The 20,466-nt window shown below is 47.3% G+C and overlaps 1 protein-coding gene across 9 annotated transcripts in view; it reads left to right on the top strand.

The window, feature by feature from the left end:
• LOC139267053 (serine/threonine-protein phosphatase 6 regulatory ankyrin repeat subunit C-like) overlaps positions 1-20,466 on the top strand; it is a 166,087-nt gene that overhangs the window by 67,341 nt on the left and 78,280 nt on the right. For all 9 annotated transcript variants that reach the window (XM_070884802.1, XM_070884799.1, XM_070884795.1 and 6 more), the window contains exons 7-9: positions 618-711; positions 8,549-8,577; positions 9,722-9,813. In XM_070884802.1, coding sequence (XP_070740903.1) covers positions 618-711; positions 8,549-8,577; positions 9,722-9,813 — 215 coding nt within the window. The remainder of the gene's footprint in view (positions 1-617; positions 712-8,548; positions 8,578-9,721; positions 9,814-20,466) is intronic.

Here is a 20,466-nt window from a genome sequence, read left to right as displayed (position 1 = left end):
TGGAGATATATCACCAACGATGACTCTGGACAGGCGCACCAACATCAGTGTCCTCGACCAGGCTAACATCCCCAGTACTGAAGCACTGACCACACTCGATCAGCTTCGCTGGGTAGGCCACATAGTACGCATGCCAGATATGAGACTCCCTAAGCAAATGCTTTATGCGGAGCTCCTTCATGGTAAACGAGCCAAAGGAGGAAACGTTATAAGGACACCCTCAAAGCCTCGCTGGCAAAGTGCGACATCACCACTGACACCTGGGAGACCCTGGCCGCAGACCGCCCGAGGTGGGGAAAGTCCATCCGGGAGGGCGTTGAGCTCTTCGAGTCTCAATGTAAAAAGCATGAAGAGGCCAAGCGCAGGCAGTGGAAGGAGCATGCGGCAAACCAGTCCTACCGACCCCTTCCCTCGACGAATGTCTGTCCCACCTCTAACAGGGTCTGTGGCATCTGTGGCTCTTGTATCGGACTGTTCGGCCAGCAAAGAACTCACTTTGGGAGTGGAAGCAAGTCCTCCTCAATTCCGAGGGACTGTCTATGATAATGATGATGCTATATCTCTTTGCAGATTCTTTGTGTCCTGTTCACAACTATATTTTGTACTTTTCTCCACAGGCTGAGGAAGGCTTGAATAAGCTTTATGTATACCATCCTGAAACCCAGAAATTACACTTTCATCTCAGACCCTTGGAGCCAATTTACAACAACAGTAAGTAGCAATTTGAGAAAGGTACCTGTGTGCATTACATTACCGATGAAAATGTGTGATGGATGATGTGGTGTATGTAGCACACATATCACTGACTCCACACGATCTGGTGTTGATCTAACTGCTGTGACCTTCGTCCTTTATTGAACAGCTCCAGAGTGCCTCTCAGGTGTGGTGGTCAGCCTTTTATAGCGCCTGTTGCAGGCACTTCCAGGTTTCCCACCACAGCGCCCTCTGTGGTGTAGCATTGTGCTTACATTACATTTAAGGTACCAGGACGATACACACATCAATACATAACATCACACTTCCCCCCCCCACCAGGATGCAGGACGACAATACACACATCAATACATAACATCACACTTGTCCAACGGAAGGCAGGTAGGCATAGACAGTGCGTTAGTATGGTACATGTTATCTGGTACATTAACTGGTACATTGACTGGTAACGGATCCCTGATTTCCTTGTTAGCCCTCATCATTAATTGTACTTCATATCCATTATTTTACACAAATACAGTGGCCATTCGCATAAAAAAATTAATTCTTGTTATAAATTCGCCATCTCACATTAACATAGCTTATTTTAGACTCACTCTGCCTTACAGAAATCCTTTGTGGGGACCACCTCACGGTGAGGCCCTTTTAAGACTCCCGGATGCATTTCCTTTTTAAGGCGCCATCTTTGATACAGGAGGATTCCACGAGGCTTCTCCTTGGGCGCCGCCATCTTTGATGCTCTGCTGCTCTGAACACGATGCCGCCACCATCTTGCTCTCCGCCTCTCCGGATGCCCTCCGCCGTCGCAGCCTCCGCTCCCCTCCGCTGCCACCTGACTTGCTGCCTCTCCTGCGGCCGTTGTCACTTCTCCGGCGGCCACCGTAGCCGCCTCCCCTGCGGCCGTCGTGGCCTCTCCAGCAGCCGCACTTGCCGCCTCCCCCTCGACCTCCGTAGCGGCCTCCCATGCGGCCGCTGTGGCCGCCGACCTCCAGCTGCTGCCGCCCCCTGATGCTAACAGTTCCTCGGCGGGGCCCGGCCAATGGCACCTTCCTCTGCGGGGCCCGCCCGACGGCAACTTCCTCGGCGGGGACCGCCCGACGGCTACTTCCTCGGCGGGGCTCTTCCGATCCGCCGGCCATCCTGGATCCCTCGCACCCCGCCCGCAGCGCCCCTCCAGCTCACCCCTCCCCCACTAGGCCCCTCTCTGCAGGGCTGCTTGCCTGTGGGGGCTGAGGCTGCAGGATCTCTGTGGCTTGAGGTCTGGGCCTGGGGCTTGCCTGTGGGGGCTGAGGCTGCAGGGTCTCTGTGTGAGGTCCGGGCCTGGGACTTGCCTGTGGGGATTAAGGCTGCAGGGTCTCTGTGTGAGGTCCGGGGCTGGGACTTACCTGTGGGTAGATTGAGGCTGCAGCTCCAGCTCGGTCGGCGCTGCTCTCTGGGGACCCAGGGCACGGCAGCACCCCAGGGAGCAGCAGCCTGTGGAGTGATGAAGTCTTCCCAGCTCCCACGGACCGTCCCCAACCACCTCCGGCCGAGGAGTGTCGGCCCATCGCCTGCAACCACCCACAAAGGTAAACCGTGCGTCTCGTCCCCGTGGGATACCTGCACCATCGCTCTGCCAAGAACAGGTATCAGTTCCCTGGTGTAGGTACGCAGCTTCGCCGTGACCGGGACCAGCTTGGGCCATGCAGCTGGGTTAATCCACAATTTATCAAAAGTTCTCTGACTCATCAACGACGGACCCGAGCCCGTGTCCACTTCCATACTCACAGGGACTCCGTTGATTTTTACTTCCCTTATCACTGGGGGTGAATCGTCAGTACACGTGTACAGTCCCAACACCTCATCATCTTCTGCCTGCTCCTCGCTGAACAGTGGATCATCCCTCATCTCCTCAGCCACATGATGAGTCCGATTTCTTTTACACATACGCTGAAGGTGGCCTTTAACGTGGCAGGTATTGCACGTGTACTCCGCAAACCTGCACCGGTGAGCCCCATGGCTTCCTCCACAACGCCAGCATGGTGCTGCTTGATTGACCCCCCTTAGCGGACTCCGAGTTCCAGGACCCCGAGGTCCGTGCTCTCTGCCCCGGGCAGAGCCACGTTCTGCAGTTTTGTCCATGGTGGGCGCTATCCTGTGGACAGTGCGTGCCGGGTTCGAGACTGTGTGGATTATTTGCTTGGTGCTGCAAGTCGAGGTCATATATGCTCGGCTGATGGCGATGGCTTTTGTCAGAGTGACTGTGGGTTCCGTGGCCAGCAGCTTGTAAAGGAGGCCCTCGTGGCCAATCCCCATAACGAAAACGTCCTGTAACGCCTCGTAAAGGTGTGCGCCAAAATCACACGGCGCCGCGAGTCTCCTGAGGTCCGCAGCATATTTGGTGATATCCTGGCCCTCAGGTCTGCAGTGATGGTAAAATTTGTATCTGGCCATGAGGATGTTCTCCTTCGGTTTCAACTGGTCACGAATGAGTTCAGTCAGCTCCTCGTATGACTTGTCCCTGGTGCTCCCGGGTGCCAGCAAATCCCTGACGAGACAGTAAACCTCATCTCCACAACTGGAGAGCAATATCGCCTTACGCTTATCTCTCATTGCATCCGTGTCCTCCGTCAGGTCGTTTGCTGTGAAGTAGTACTCGAGCCTTTCCATAAAGGCCTCCCAATCATTGCCCACGGTAAAATCCTTTAGCGAGCCCAGAGTAGCCATGGTTGCGTGGAGTTCGTCCGCTTCCCAGTCGCCAATGTGGTGTATGTAGCACACAAATCACTGACTCCACACGGTCTGGTGTTGATCTAACTGCTGTGACCTTCGTCCTTTATTGAAACTCTTTTGGATTCGTCCTTTATTGAACAGCTCCAGAGTGCCTCTCAGGTGTGGTGGTCAGCCTTTTATAGTGCCTGTTGCAGGCACTTCCAGGTTTCCCACCACAGCGCCCTCTGTGGTGTAGCATTGTGCTTACATTACATTTAAGGCACCAGGACGATACACACATCAATACATAACAGATGAAATATCATACGATTGACAAGTTACTGGTATGGTTGACATTCTTGTCAGCAAAGAGGGATCTGAAACTTGGAAATAAAGAATGTAGTTGTGTTCAGGTCATATAAACCACTGCAGAAGCAGTTGCTCACATGAAAGTCAGATTTTAGCCATGTTATCTGGAAACTGGATACTTCACCACAAAGAAGGAGGGGAAAATTAGGTGAGCCAAGTCCGCCTGCTTTAGAAAAACTCCAATGGACTGATTTAGATCAGCATTGACACGGGACTCATGGAAAGTGGTTCTGTTTCTCTTGACTAGGAAAAGCTATGTATCTTGGGTGGGAGTTATGAAGCAGGGAAAAATAAAAAATATTTGAAAAAGGATGAAGCAAGTTATACTGTGAAACTAATTTTCTGAGATCACCTCACTGGCAGGGTGCCTTACCTGCTGGCTGCGCTTATTGGAAAATCACGGTGAAAATTTTCAATCTATTAATCCATGGACATTCAGCACACAATGTTTTGATTTGCACAGCTGCCAGTTGAGGCTCCCTGTTGGTAGTGTATTCTTGAAAAATCTCTAAAGCTATTATTTGACTCCTGAAATTACATGACACATTGCCCCTGCTTTTAGTCTGTAAATGTGAGCAATTGGGACATTATGAAGCAAAGATGTCAGTTGAGATCAGTTACGCTGGATGTCTACCCATAATGCACCTGAGACCAATTTCCAACAGTGAAAATAATCAGGCAGGAGCTTAATTTTAATATTAACATGCAAGGCAGCGGAACTAATGTCATTTACATATTGGGGAAAATTGCAGCCTCGCCGGGTCCGTATGAAGTGCACATGCACCCGGCGATGCCTTGCAAAAGCCGGTTCTTGGGGTGCGATGTGCATGCATTGTGAACCGGCTTTTCCCATCGGTCAAGATTTCTTCTGACAGAATTTACGCATCACTTGGAGAAGGACATCCACGCGGCAGAGATTGGGCTATTTGCCCAGCAAATGTCCGTCAAATTTTTACACCTGGTAAAAGCAGGCGTATAATCTACTTTTACCAGCGTAACACTTTTAAAACATGTAAAAATTAAATGTAATCATTTATTTTTATAGTAAAAATCCTGTCCATTAAGGTAACCCTATTAAAACACATTTAAAGAAAAACCTAATTTTTTTTTTCTAAAACATTTAATTACATTTAATTTAAATAAATTTTAAATATGTGAAGTGTTTTTTTTATTTATTATGCTGTGTTTCTTGTTTTAGGAGGGTTTTTTCATTGATAGTAAAGGGAACTCGAAAAAACGGAGTTCCCATTTTTAGCAATGAGAATACTACCGAGTGATTGGTGGTTCAGGCCCATGTGACTCCAGCATTTCTGTACGTACGGGGAAGTCATCTTCCCATTTGCTGCACAGCGAATGGAGGCCTGCGACCGGAATCCTACGTTCCTCCGGGACCACCATATATTTTTGTAACATTTTTTCAGGTCGGATGTGTTCGTCCAAAGGAAGCCTCCGACTGCAATTTCCCCCCCCCCCCCATTATTTTCTGGAGTCCTTTGTTTCTTAATTTCACTCTTGGAACATGGGTATCTAGGCTTCTTAGGTTGTACTTTTGACATGTTCTTTATATGGACAGGCTGCAAGTTTCAGGTTAATCTGTTAAATTTCTATTTCATACAAGATCTTAACACCTGCAGATATCTTTATATCATCTGTGAACTTGCAGGTTTGAATTTCCCCCATTGAATTTCCGTCATTCCTATCAATTACTGATAAAGATGGTGAAGGACAATGGGCTAGAACCTCCACTTTTTTTGCCTGCTTAACGCCCATTTTACCACTGAAATGACATTTAATGCCCATATATCACCCATTTTGGCACAAAATGGAAACTGGCAGGCATTTTTCAGAAACTTATCGCCGAGCGTTATTTCTTCCATGTGCTTAACACCCACAAAAAGTGGAACTAACCGGAACGTTTCACAGCATTATGGATGCCTTGTTGTAGATCACATGTCGCATCCTTTAAAAGGCTGCTGTGCTTCAACCTCGGCGGAGTTCGGATGTACATTGCAGGTCGTTGGAGTTGATGTGAACATCTCTAAAAACATCTTGACCACACTGTGACCGATTGGGACATTCCTTGTTTGTGTGCAATCGGTGGAAAACAGAGAGCTACTGCAATGGGGCCTGTCCTTTCTCACCCTCTCTTGGTGACCAAATACATGCAGCAGACTCGACATCGCCAAACTGCATTATGTGCCAATGTACGAAGTGACAGACAGACGTTACACCCCCCGCAAGTGCAAGGAGAAGCATTCTTACTTCGACTTGCCCGACACCACCTGCCTTCGGTTATCACTGAGGCATGTCAGCTGATAAGGGGAGATCCGCAGCCTGCCAGCATCATCAGAACTGCACTGTCCGTTGAGGTCAAAGTCACCACGCCATTGTTGTTCTATGCCTCGAGTTCTTTTCAGGCCACAGCTGGCGACATTTGTGGACTTTCTCAGCATGTCACACATCGCTGCATTAGACAGGTCACTGGAGCCTTGTATGCACACAGGAGGGACTTGATCAGCTTCCATATCACCAGGGAGGCACAGAGTGAGAGGGCTCTAGGATTCTCCAGAATTGCAAATTTCCCCAAGGTGCAGGGAGCAATAGACTGTACGCACATCGCAATGTGAGCACCTTTTCAGGATGCTGAGATTTTCAGGAACTGCAAGGGATTCCACTCCCTGAATGTCCAGCTGGTTGTCGACCACCAGCAAATTATACTGGCAGTGAATGCTCAATTTCCGGGCAGCATCCATGATGCGGACATCCTGCGTGAGAGTACTGTATCTGACTTGTTTAACAATGAGCCACAAGATCAATGTTGGATGCTTGGGGACAAAGGATATGGCCTTGCCATCTGGCTGATGACCCCCCTGCGTGGCATCCACACTGAAGCCGAGAGGTGATACAACGAGAGCCACAGAGCAATATCGTGGAGAAAACCATTGGAGTGCTGAAGCAGCGCTTCAGATGCCTGGACCACTCAGGAGGCGAACTCCAATACCACCCTGAGCAGGTAGCTCAATTCGTGGTGGTCTGCTTCATGCTACACAATTTGCCTATCAGGAGGGGACAAGAATTGCATGATAAGTCTGATAGTCCACCTCACCAGAGGAAGAGAAGGATGAGGAGGTGGACGCTGACATCGAGCCAGACAATCAGGCTGACGCTGAAGCCATGCCCCCACCCCTCTGTAGACTGCATGAAAGGGCCCATGGTGGCATGATAGCTGCAAGAGCCTTACGTCAGGAGCTCATCGATGATCGCTTTGCCTGAAAGAAAGTTGGTGTTATTTACAAGGATGACACACTACTGGATGTGCAGGTCATACATCAATGGTGAGTATCACCTTGGTGACAGTTAAATTTTAAGTTGATTGAAGTTAAGTGTGATTATACCCTTTGATGTTAAAGAATCACCAGCGTGAAATGGTGCAGCTATCTGAGCCAACGTGCTGCAAGGTTTTGTTAAATAAAAAACATTTAAACTGAACATTAGTCTGATATCATCAGTATTTCTGCACAAACCAACCCTCCCCCCCAATCCCCCTCCCCCCGCTTCTCCTTCCCATCTTTACCCCTTCTCCTTATCCTCCTGACTCCAAACTGCCTGGCCGAGGAGGTCCTCAGGCGATGCCCTTCATTGGGGGGAGGGGGGACTGTGACAGCTGAAGCGCTGCTTGGAAGGATACGGGAGAGGACGGTTCCGAGGTGGGAGTGTGCTCCGAGCCATAAGCAAGATGTTGCGGCTCTCGTGTGTGGTTGGCAATGGGGGTGTGTCACCTTGGGGTGCAGTGTGGCGCTCCAGGACCACTGGGAGCCCTCTGCCACTAGTGTTCCTGGCTACCAGCTCCAGGGCCTCCTCCATCCCTTCCATTTTATGTTATTTGTTGGACAAAAACTAGGTGGCAACTATGTTCTTGGTGGTTAGTGGGCTTTTTGCTGCTGGTGAATCGCCGTTGTTTCTCCCATAACAGCCAGACAAGCACACACCACAGCCACACATGCTTTCAATGCCTCTGAGCTCTCTCTCTCTCTCCTCTTCTGCACATGCCATGATGACCCTTGACTTCCTGAATCGCGGGAATCGAGCGTTGCCATGCCTTTGCTAAGGACCACCACACTTTACAGCAGAAGGTCAGAAAAATTTAATGCTACCGCCCATTTGATATCGCTCGCGGTAATGCCCATTTTCAAAAATGTAAACTTGGTGTTTGAGAATAGGCGAGAAGCCGGCGATCTGAAAACCCTTTTTTAATGTTCACGCTGGAAATAACGCCCATTTTTGGGCGATAAGCTAAAAAATGGAGGTTCTAGCCCAATGATCCGAACACCCTGACACTCTGTGGGACTCCATTAGTAACCAATCCCCACGCATAACCACCACCATTAATAACAACCTCTGTCTACAAGAATGCAGCCAATTCTTTATCCAACTCAAAATCTGTCCATTCATCCCACGGGCTTAACCCTATTAAGCACCTTATTGCATGGCATATCGTTGAAGCCTTTTTGGAAATCAAGGTACACAATGTCGATTGGGCTACCTGTATCCACCAACCTAGTTCATTGTGTTGTGCCCTGGGGCAGGTCCTAATTCAAGTCTCACACATGACATCTTGGCCTAGAAATTTGTTTGCGCTAGCCTTGGGCCTCATTATTATTGAGCCTGTGAGCTGCGGACACCTAGTGGGTGAACACCAAAGTAGCTTAACTTTGTTCAAATCAAATTAATTGAAAATGAAATATTAACAGTTTTTCCTCCCTATTTCAAACAGCATTAAAAGCTCAATACTCAAGGAGACCTGTAAGTAACATTCAATCAATACTATGAATTCTTATTGTGATATAATTAGTTTGCTGTATATTACACCAGTACTAACTGATATATTTACATTTATAAGGGTATTTAACTGATCAACCAAACAGTGATGTATTTAACCTTGATGCATATATTATGAAAACTCGTTGGTCAGAAGCATCAGGTTCTGCGTTATGCTTCTATTAAAGAACGACTTCAATTAATATGCTGAAGCTTCTAATGGTGTGGAAACTACCCATTTATATTGTGGGGTAAATTCCACCACAGTGACCACAACAGCAACTGCACATGTGCACTTATTTGAAGTTGACAGTTAATTACTTTATTTTCTGGTTACCAGATCCAATGCTTGGGGAGAGTGTTTACAAGTGGAATGGACTGCTTCAAAACTACTGCTTTTCTTCATTCCGCACCTTCTACACATTGTGGAAGTATGGCCTATCTTGATAGGTTCTGGGGAAACATTGGTCACTATTGTAAGAGATAAATGTTGTCTTTAAATGAAAAGGAAACCATAGATGGCACTTACCCAGATTCCCAGCTTTGCAGTGGCTATGCTGCAAAATGCACATAAGTGAATATGAATGTGGACAGAACAAAAATTTACTCCAAGAGCTTTTTTTTTAAAAAAGAAGAATGATTCTTTAAAAAAATAATATATTGAAAGGAGACAGGTAGTGAGGAAGATCTAGGTCTTGGAGGATACTCAGGACTCTAGCAACAAGCCATGTTGTATAAATTGAAGGCAGCCCCCACACACTATACTCCCACCTGTGTGTCCGCACAGAACATTGAAAAGGTATTTACAGGTATACTCTCCTTGGGTAAAGATACAGTAACGGTGTATGGGTGTAGTTCAGATTAAGTACCATTAAGTCCTGAGTGAGACAGGACTAGCATGTATGCGGTTCTGAAGTTACTAATGGAAGATAAACTGTGTGCACTGCCAGTTCTAGGCTATACATACCTGGAGTTACCATATGTAAAGGTGAATTCAGTGTTGCAACAGTAGCTGGTGTCAAGTTATAAGCAAATGAAAACATTTATAGAGGGAAGGAAGCTTGTAATCGTGAATTCTGATATTCAATGTTTTTTCTAATTTTGAAGCAAATTTCTTTGGTTTGTCCAGATGCAGTTCATGGTTTTCTATAAATTGCTCAACTTAGTAAGGCATCCTGTCATACAGAAATTTGTGGATATCAAGTGGAATATTTATGGATAGTAAGTATTTGTTATTGCTTTGGCAGTTTGTTGCTGTCTTATACTGATCCAATTTTTGCCCCTCTGTTTTAATAACATTCTTCTGTGTTCCTTTGTTACATCATACAGATAGAAACATTCACATTTACTTCCAGCAGTACACAATTATGTTCAAAAATATAAAAATATTAACAAAAAACTGAAAACGCTGGAACTACTCAACAGGTCAGCAACATCTGTGGAAAGAGAAATAGAGTTAAAGTTTCAGGTCGCTGACCTTTCATTAGAACTGGAAAACGTTAGAGATATAACAGGTTTTAAGCAAATGATGGCGGACCTCAGCACGTGAGTGCAAAAGACAAGGCTAAACCATTTACAACCATCTTCAGCCAGAAGTGCCGAGTGGATGATCCTGAGGTCCCCGCCATCACAGAAGCCAGTCTTCAACCAAATCGATTCATTCCACATGATATCAAGAAATGGTTGAGCGCACTGGATATAGCAAAGGCTATGGGCCCCAAACAAAATCCCAGCTGTTCTGCTGAAGACTTGTGCTCCAGAACTAGCCACGCCTCTAGCCAAGCTGTTCCAGTGCAGCTACAACACTGACATCTACCTGACAATGTGGAAAATTGCCCAGGTACGTCCTGGCCACTAAAAGCAGGACAAATCCCATCCGGCCAATTACCGCCAAATCAGTCTACTGCCGATCATCAGCACAGTGATGGAAGGTATCGTCGACAGTGATATCAAGCGGCACTGATGTTCAGTTTGGGTTCCGCCAGGATTACTCGGCTCCAGGACCTCATTACAGCTTTGGTTCAAACATGAACAAAAGAGCTGAATTCCAGAGGTGAGGTGAGAGCGAGGTAAGAGTGACTGCCCTTGACATCAAGGGTTTCAGAGTGAAATACTTAGGTGTCGAAATTTGGTACCGTCGATTTTGAGGCGGTGTCACCAGCTGAGATGATTTTTTACCACCAGGCATTGGGCATGGTCCCGAAATGTGAAATTCAGTTTTACCTCCCGAAAAGTGGATTGCAGTGGAGGCGGTAAGCGGCGTTGAGTGAGCCGTTAAGCGGGGCCTCAACATCCGGTGTTAGGCATCATTTGGAGCTGTCCCACAGACATAGTGGCGCCACCTGGATTCCATTGAGGTGTTGATTGGCTGGCTCGACGCCTCGTGGATATATTCGCTTCCTACGCACTCACTCAGTAAGGATGTCAGACCTGGCAGCAGCTTATCAGCCTGCCCATCGGTTCTCGGACCCCGTCGTGTATGCACTCCTTGATGCCCTGGAGAGGCCAACTCATCAGAGGCCTATGGAGGGAAATATCAGAACAAGTTTCTGCGAATGACACGGTGGCCAGAACAGCCACTCAATGCCTACAAAAGTGGAACAAGATGATGCGGCTGGTGAGGATGAGTATCTTAAATTTAAGCCATCAACGTGCTAAGCTCTGAGTTCAATGTGCACTCTCTGCTCAATGTAATATTTTGGCATCCATGCTCTATGTGGGTGAGGCCAGATGCAAGGTTCCCATTTGAAGTCTCACCCACTGCAAGAGCCTGTATGCGTTGTTAACCTTGCTAGTTGGTTCTGCAGATCCACCCCCGATGTTAACTCCTCAGTCTTCATATGTGTCTCGAAGACGGTAGCCTCCCCATTACTGTTAGGTCCTGACCCCCTAATTCAAGCATTGCCACAGCAAGTCCACGCAGTGAATGGAAGTTATATCGAACTTTGAAGACTCTCATACAGTTACATCCACTAAACTATGCAAGGCACTTGGGACACACTGATAGAAGGGCTCTAACTCAGACGTTCTCTTTAATTTTTCAGGACAAACTCGCACACAACCGCAGGGAGCAGATGCGGACTGCAGGAGGGGACTCTGAACTGCAGGGCCTGACTCCGTTGGAGGATCGCATCTCAGTCCTGATGGGCTTTCAAATTGGTGCCATGGTGAGGCTGACCCCCTTGTGGACAGTGACAGTATGTTGAGTTCCTTTGCAGCATCCGGCAGGCCACTTAGACCTGACATCACAATCGTTCAGCTCTTTCCATGAGACTGCCATTCTAAAATATGTTTGCTGCTCCTGGCCCCTTCCCCTACAGGTAACCACTCTTCTCTGGCTTTGTGCTTTCAGATGATGACTCAGACGGCCAGGGGTCTGCAGGTCAGCCTTACATTGCGGGTGACGGTGGAGAGGATGAGGAGGCGGAGAACACCTCTCTGAACATGACCGAGGATTCAGTGTCCTCACAGAGTGGGGCCAGCAGATTTTTTTCAGAAGGCGTGGTGATCGGGGAGATGGAGGTGCGTGATGCTCCTGGACCCAGGGGTCTGTAGCAATGCCACGGGGAGAGGAGATCAAGGGGCCAGCTCCCCGGAGGCTGAGTGCACGCCTGAGTGATGCTCAGCAGTACTTTGATGATGAGGCCGACTTAGAGGATCTTGCATGGCAGCCATTGCAGATGCACAGTCATCTGCTGGGTGATTTGTCAAGGGTGCCCGAAAGTTTCGATGCTCTTGCTTTGAGTGTGGTGGAGGCCGCCTCAACGACTGCATTTGTGTCTCAGCAGTCCATCGAGCCCATCCTTACTAGCTACCAACGGATGTTGGATGCTTCAAGTGACCATGGGGTCCCAGACATTGTGGCACGTGCTATGGCTGATGTGGCAGTAGCCATTGAGCACCAGGCCGCTGCTATGATAGGCCTGCAGACTGTGTGTCGTCAGTGCGTGGTGGCATCAATCAGCTCTGCAGTGTGCTGCAGTTGCAGTCTGCCCTTATGCAGAGCCAACTTGAATCCACACAGGCACTGATAGCTGCCATCGTGTCTGGGGCCCCATTAATTGAACGGGGAACTAACGTTGGTGAAGCACGGCAGCAATCTGTGTTCAGCCAGATAGCTCCAGATCCTGCGGCTCTGACCCAGGGGAGTAAAGTGTGTCGGGCCTGTTGGAACGTGATGTCCTCTCTCAGGAAAACATTATTCCGCCTTTGCCCCTGCCGCTCTCTGTAACCCATCCACCACAGAGTGCTGTCGCCCATGCTGAGGTGATGCAGACCGCAGCTAGCCCTTTCCAGGGCCCGAGCTGGTGTGGAACGACCTGCTAGGCCATCAGTTGTAGCAGCGGCGCCAACACAGCGACCTTCTACAACCTTGCTGCAGGCACTGAGACCCCATTGAGGAGGAGCAGTAGATCTGGGAGGGGGGAAAAGGGAAGGGGTGGGAGAGGACTGAGAAAGAGCCGGTAAATATGTGTTTGCTAGTGACCAGAAATGGTGACCTTACTCCAATGTGAACCACTGTAAATATTTGCAGTTGGATGAGCCAATAAAGAATTGTGTGATGTTGGCCAGAGATGCTGTCCTTGTTCCATGATGAAGTAGTGAATAGTTGCGCGTGGATGTGGGTGATAATGTTTCAAGGGGACTGGTTTCAATTATTGTTTGCTGTAGATGATGGCGTTCTTTAGTGCTTCTTTACAGCACACTATGGTGTTTTCTGGAAAGAAAAATTTGTTTCATTTGTCACACTCTTGTGTTGCCATTTGTATGCACGGAGGCTTGGAGGGTGGGGCGCGATGTCTTCAGCAGGTGAATAGGCTGGCCAGGTGAGGCGGGGCCCGTAATGCTGGATGCGTACAATCAATGGCCCCTGAATCATGGGGAAGCCCGCTATCCTGGCGAAGTCACGGGAGTGCTCATCCAAATCTTACGCTGGACATGCTGAACTTGATAGAGAAACATAGAAAAATAGGTGTGGGAGTAGGCCATTCGGCCCTTCGAGCCTGCACCTCCATTCAATAAGATCATGGCTGATCATTCCTTCAGTACCCCTTTCCTGCTTTCTCTCCATACCCCTTGATCCCCTTAACTGTAAGAGCCATATCTAACTCCCTCTTGAATATATCCAGTGAACTGGCATCAACAACTCTCTGCAACAGGGAATTCCACAGGTTAACAGCTCTCTGAGTGAAGAAGTTTCTCCTCATCTCAGTCCTAAATGGCCTACCCCTTATCCTAAGACTATGTCCCCTGGTTCTGGACTTCCCCAACATCGGGAACATACTTCCCGCATCTAACCTGTCCAGTCCCATCAGAATCTTATATGTTTCTATGAGATCCCCTCTCATCCTTCTAAACTCCAGTGAATAAAGGCCCAGTTGATCCAGTCTCTCCTCATATGACAGCCCAGCCATCCCTGGAATCAGTCTGGTGAACCTTCGCTGCACTCCTTCAATAGCAAGAACGTCCTTCCTCCGACTAAGAGACTAAAACTGAACACAATATTCCAGGTGAGGCCTCACTAAGGCCCTGTACAACTGCAGTAAGACCTCCCTGCTTCTATATTCAAATCCCCTAGCTATGAAGGCCAACATACCATTTGCCTTCTTTACCACCTGCTGTACCTGCATGCCCACTTTCAGTGAATGATTAATGGTGAATCATGACACCCAGGTCTCGTTGCACCTTCCTAGTCTGCTGCCATTCAGATAATATTCTGCCTTCCTGTTTTTGCCCCCAAAATGGATAACCTCACATTTATCCACATTATACTGCATCTGCCATGCATTTGCCCACTCCCCTAACCTGTCCAAGTCACCCTGCAACCTTTTAGTGTCCTCCTCACAGCTCACTCCGCCACCCAGTTTAGTGTCATCTGCAAACTTGGAGATATTACACTCTATTCCTTCATCCAAATCTTAAATGTATATTGTAAAGAGCTGGGGTCCCAGCACTGAGCCCTGCGGCACTCCACTAGTCACTGCCTGCCATTCTGAAAAGGACCTGTTTATCCCGACTCTCTGCTTCCTGTCTGCCAATCAGTTCCCTATCCACGTCAGTATATTACCCCCAATACCATGTGCTTTGATATTGCACAACAATTTCTTGTGCGGGACCTTGTCAAAAGCCTTCTGAAAGGCCAAATACACCACATCCAGTGGTTCTCCCTTGTCCACTCTGCTAGTTACATCCTCAAAAATTCCAGAAGATTCGTCAAGCATGATTTCCCTTTCATAAATCCATGCTGACTTGATCCGATCCTGTCACCGCTTTCCAAATGCGCTGCTATTTCGTCCTTCGTGATCGATTCCAACATTTTCCCCACTACTGATGTCAAGCTAACCGGTCTCTAATTACCCGTTTTCTCTCTCCCTCCTTTTTTAAAAAGTGGTGTTACATTAGCTACCCTCCAGTCCATGGGAACTGATCCAGAGTCGATAGACTGTTGGAAAATGATCACCAATGCATCCACTATTTCTAGGACCACTTCTTTGAGCACTCTGGGATGCAGACTATCCGGCCCCAGGGATTTAGCGGCCTTCAATCCCATCAATTTCCCTAACACAATTTGCCCGCTTAATAAGGCTATCCTTCAGTTCCTCCTTCTCACTAGACCCACTGTCCCCTAGTACCTTCGGAAGGTTATTTGTATCTTCCTTCGTGAAGACAGAACCGAAGCATTGGTTCAATTGGTCTGCCATTTCTTTGTTCCCCATTATAATTTCACCTGAATCTGACTGCAAGGGACCTACGTTTGTCTTTACTAATCTTTTTCTCTTCACATATTTATAGAAGCTTTTGCAGTCAGTCTTTATGTTCCCTGCAAGCTTCCTCTCCTACTCTATTTTCTCCCTCTTAATTAAACCCTTAGTCCTCCTCTGTTGAATTCTAAATTTCTCCCAGTCCTCAGGTTTGTTGCTTTTTCTTGCCAATTTATATGCCTCTTCCTTGGCTTTAACACTATCCTTAATTTCCTTTGTTAGCCATGGTTGAGCCACCTTCCCAGTTTTATTTTTACTCCAGACAGGGATATACATTTGCTGAAGTTCATCTATGTGATCTTTAAATGTTTGCCATTGCTTATCCACTGTTAACCCTTTTAGTATCGTTTGCCAGTCTATTCTGGCCAATTCACGCCTCATACCGTCGAAGTTACCTTTCCTTAAGTTCAGGACCCTAGTTTCTGAATTAACTTTGTCACTCTCCATCTTAATAAGGAATTCTACCATATTATGGTCACTTTTCCCCAAGGGGCCTCGCACAACAAGATTGCTAATTAGTCCCTTCTCATTACACATCACCCAGTCTAGGATGGCCAGCTCGCTGGTTGGTTCCTCGACATATTGGTCTAGAAAACCATCCCTAATACACTCCAGGAAATCCTCCTCCACCGCATTGCTACCAGTTTGGTTAGCCCAATCAATGTGTAGATTAAAGTCGCCCATGATTACTGCTGTACCTTTATTGCACACATCCCTTGTAGTCCATTCGTTTGCTGTAGAGAGCGTTGGTAACCTGGCAATGTATGCAAACTGCACGATGTTGCATATATTGCCTACGGGAGACTAGAAGGAGCCGGTAGCATAGAAGTTGTGGGCTGTTGTTACTTTCACTGCCATGGACAGCGAGGTCCTGGTGCCAGATATGTCTGCAGGAGGTGGCAGAGCTCCGCCACCACCTCTTTGTGGAACCTCAGCCTTAGGCACTGGTCCACGGACATCTTAAGGTAACAATAAAGCGCACGGTAAATGATGTGACTTTACGGCCTTCTGCCCCTCTGTCTGGGGTCTCTCCTCTAGCGAGCATCCGCAGTTGCCTTAAGCCGTCTCTGCAGCCAGCGCCTTTGAAGTCGTCGCTTCCGCAGGATGACGTGGTGTCCGGTCACTGCCCTCATAACTTTGCAGAGGTAAAAGTGAAATGCTAGTTCTAAATGTATCCGATGGTGAAGGCAACAATGTCTCTGAGATGCTAGTACTGAAGCTTAGGAGTCAGTAGCTGCAGGGTGCCAGCACCTTCGAACTGTGTGAGCAGTTAACGCAGCACCGACTGTGAACTCTGTGGGCCAGCTGAAATCCCTTTATAATAATGCCCCGGATTAATTTCCCCACCTTGTGCATGACAACTTTTTCAGGCGTCATTGCCGCCAGCCAGTAAGTGAGGCGGCAAAAATGAATTTTTCGACACGGCGTCAAGGAGGCGTTGCAAGCATACTGACGTCAGGATTTCCATGGCGGTAGTTGGCGGGGCTGGCAAATCTTTGAAAAACGACAACCAAATTTTCCCGCAGGTGGCACCCACGCATAACACCGGTGGCCAGCCGTTCACGCCCTGTTGCTGCCTCACTCAGGTTGGTATCAGCTGGCGGTAGAAACCGAATTTTTACCCCTTAAGTCTGAAACTAGAATCTTAAGCTTAATAAAGCCAGTTACATAGGTATGAGGGGCTACTTGGCTAAAGTAGATTGGGAAATTAGTTTAAAAGGTATGACAGTAGATCAGCAGTGGAAAATATTTAAAGCAATATTCCAAATTTCTCAACAAATACACATTTCTCGGGAAAAGTGTCCGATCCGTGGCTAACTATAGAAGTTAAGGATAGTATTAGATTAAAAGAAGAGGCTTATAATGTTGCGAAGAATAGTAGTAAGCCTGAGGATTGGGAGAGCTTTAGAAACCAGCAAAGGGTGATCAAAAAATTGATAAAAAGGGAGGATAAAGTATGAGAGTAAACTAGCAAGAAATAGAAAAACAGATTATGAGCTTCTACAAGTATGTAATAAGAACATATGAAATAGGAGCAGCAGTAGGCAAGCCTGCACCATCATTTAATAAGATCATGACTGATCTGATCATGCTCTCAGCTCCACTTCCCTATCTGCTCCCCATAAACCCTTTATTCCCTTATCGCTCAAAAATTTGTCTATCTCCGCCTTAAATATATTCAGTGACCCAGCCTCCACAGCTCTCTGGGGCAGAAAATTCCACAGATTTACAACCCTCAGAGAAAAAATTCCTCCTCATCTCAGTTTTAAATGGGCGGCCCCTTATTCTGAGACTATTGCTCCTTGTTTTAGTTTCCCCTATGAGTGGAAATATCCTCTCTGCATCCACCTTGTCAAGCCCCCTCATTATCTTATATGTTTCAATAAGATCACCTCTCATCCTTCTGAACTCCAATGAGTATAGGCCCAACCTACTCAACCTATCTTCAAAAGTCAACACCCCTCATATCAGGAATCAACCTAGTGAACCTTCTCTGAACAGCCACCAAGTATATCCTTCCTTAAATACGGAGATGAAAACTGTACGCAGCACTTGAGGTGTGGCCTCACCAATACCCTGTACAGTTGTAACAGGACTTCTCTGCTTTTATATTCCATCCACCTTGCAATAAAGGCCACCATTCCATTTGTCTTCCTGATTACTTGCTGTACCTGCATGCTAACCTTTTGTATTTCATGTACAAGGACCTCCCAGGTCCCTCTGTACTGCAGCACTTTGCAATTTTGCTCCATTTAAATTAAAATTTGCTGTTCTACTTTTATTTGCCAAAGTGTCTGAGCTTCAATGCCACCAACCATTGTCTGCATTACAGCACCAAGACATTGCTTCCGCCTGTGCTGCAATGGAAGCTGCCACATCACCCATGACACACATCATGAGATCTGGATCCGCACGGTCTCTTTGGGAGTCCTCCATCATTTGCAGACTGGCAATGATGGGTTCCATGGTGTGCACAGAGCTCTCAATGGTCCTTAACACTGCCGAGTGCCGTGTCCCACTGAGGTCATTAGCGCCTTTTATTGTCTCCCTTCACTCCTGGGGCGAAAGCGCCCAATTTCCCACAATGTCCCACAACCCCATGTGCTAGTCAGAGTAGGAATCGCAGGATAGCTCAGATGAATACGTGGCTTGAGGAGTGGTGCAAAAGGGAGGGATTCAAATTCCTGGGACATTGGAACTGGTTCTGGGGGAGGTGGGACAAACCGGACGGTCTGCATCTGGGCAGGACCGGAACCAATGATCTAGGGGGGGAGTGTTTGCTAGTGCTGTTGGGAAGGGGTTAAACTAATATGGCAGGGGGATGGGAACCTAATCAGGGAGACAGGGAAGTAGAATGGGGACAGAAGCAAAAGATAGAAAGAAGAAAAGTAAAAGTGGAGGGCAGAGAAACCCAAGGCAAAAATCACAAAGGGCCACATTGCAGCAAAATTCTAAAAGGGCAAAGTGTGTTAAAAAGACAAGCCTGAAGGCTCTGTGCTTCAATGCGAGGAGTATTCATAATAAGGTGGACGATTAACTGCACAGGCAGCAATTAATGAATATGATACAATTGGCACCACGGTGACATGGCTCCAGGGTGACCAAGGCTGGGAACTCAACATCCAGGGGTATTCAACATTCAGGAAGAATAGACAGAAAGGAAAAGGAGGTGGGGTAGTGTTGCTGGTTAAAGAGGAAATTAACGCAATAGTAAGGAAGGATATTAGCTTGGATGATGTGGAATCTATATGGGTGGAGCTGTGGAATACCAAAGGGCAGGACACGCTAGTGGGAGTTGTGTACAGAACACCAAACAGCAGTAGAGAGGTTGGGGACAGCATCAAACAAGAAATTAGGGAAGCATGCAATAAAGGTACAGCAGTTATCATGGGCGACTTTAATCTACATATAGATTGAGCTAACCAAACTGGTAGCAGGAGGTATTAGGGATGGTCTTCTGGACCAATATGTCGAGGAACCAACTAGAGGGCTGGCCATCCTAGACTGGGTGATGTGTAATGATTAAGGACTAATTAGCAATCTTGTTGTGCGAGGCCCCTTGGGGAAGAGTGACCATAATATGGCAAAATTCTTTATTAAGATGGAGAGTGACACAGTTAATTCAGAGACGAGGGTCCTGAACTTAAGAACATAAGAACATAAGAATTAGGAACAGAAGTAGGCCATCTAGCCCCTCAAGCCTGCTCCGCCATTCAACAAGATCATGGCTGATCTGGCCGTGGACTCAGCTCCACTTACCCGCCCACTCCCCATAACCCTTAATTCCCTTATTGGTTAAAAATCTATCTATCTGTGATTTGAATACATTCAATGAGCTAGCCTCAACTGCTTCCTTGGGCAGAGAATTCCACAGATTCACAACCCTCTGGGAGAAGAAATTCCTTCTCAACTCGGGTTTTAAATTGGCTCCCCTGTATTTTGAGGCTGTGCCCCCTAGTTCTTGTCTCCCCGACCAGTGGCAACAACCTCTCTGCCTCTATCTTGTCTATCCCTTTCATTATTTTAAATGTTTCTATAAGATCACCCCTCATTCTTCTGAACTCCAACGAGTAAAGACCCAGTCTACTCAATCTATCATCATAAGGTAACCCCCTCATCTCCGGTATCAGTCTAGTGAATCGTGTCTGTACCCCCTCCAAAGCTAGTATATCCTTCCTTAAGTAAGGTGACCAAAACTGCACGCAGTACTCCAGGTGCGGCCTCACTAATACCCTGTACAGTTGCAGCAGGACTTCCCTGCTTTTGTACTCCATCCCTCTCGCAATGAAGGCCAACATTCCATTCGCCTTCCTGATTACCTGCTGCACCTGCAAACTAACATTTTGGGATTCATGCACAAGGACCCCCAGGTCCCTCTGCACCGCACCATGTTGTAATTTCTCCCCATTCAAATAATATTCCCTTTCACTGTTTTTTTTTCCAAGCTGGATGACCTCACATTTTACGACATTGTATTCCATCTGCCAAACCTTAGCCCATTCGATTAACCTATCTAAATCTCTTTGCAGCCTCTCTGTGTCCTCTACACAACCTGCTTTCCCACTAATCTTTGTGTTATCTGCAAATTTTGTTACACTACACTCTGTCCCCT

Source organism: Pristiophorus japonicus, chromosome 7 (assembly GCF_044704955.1).
Source record: "Pristiophorus japonicus isolate sPriJap1 chromosome 7, sPriJap1.hap1, whole genome shotgun sequence".
Taxonomy (NCBI): domain Eukaryota; kingdom Metazoa; phylum Chordata; class Chondrichthyes; family Pristiophoridae; genus Pristiophorus; species Pristiophorus japonicus.
Note: the sequence above shows the minus strand (reverse complement) of the source record. Positions and strands in the feature narration are given on the sequence as shown.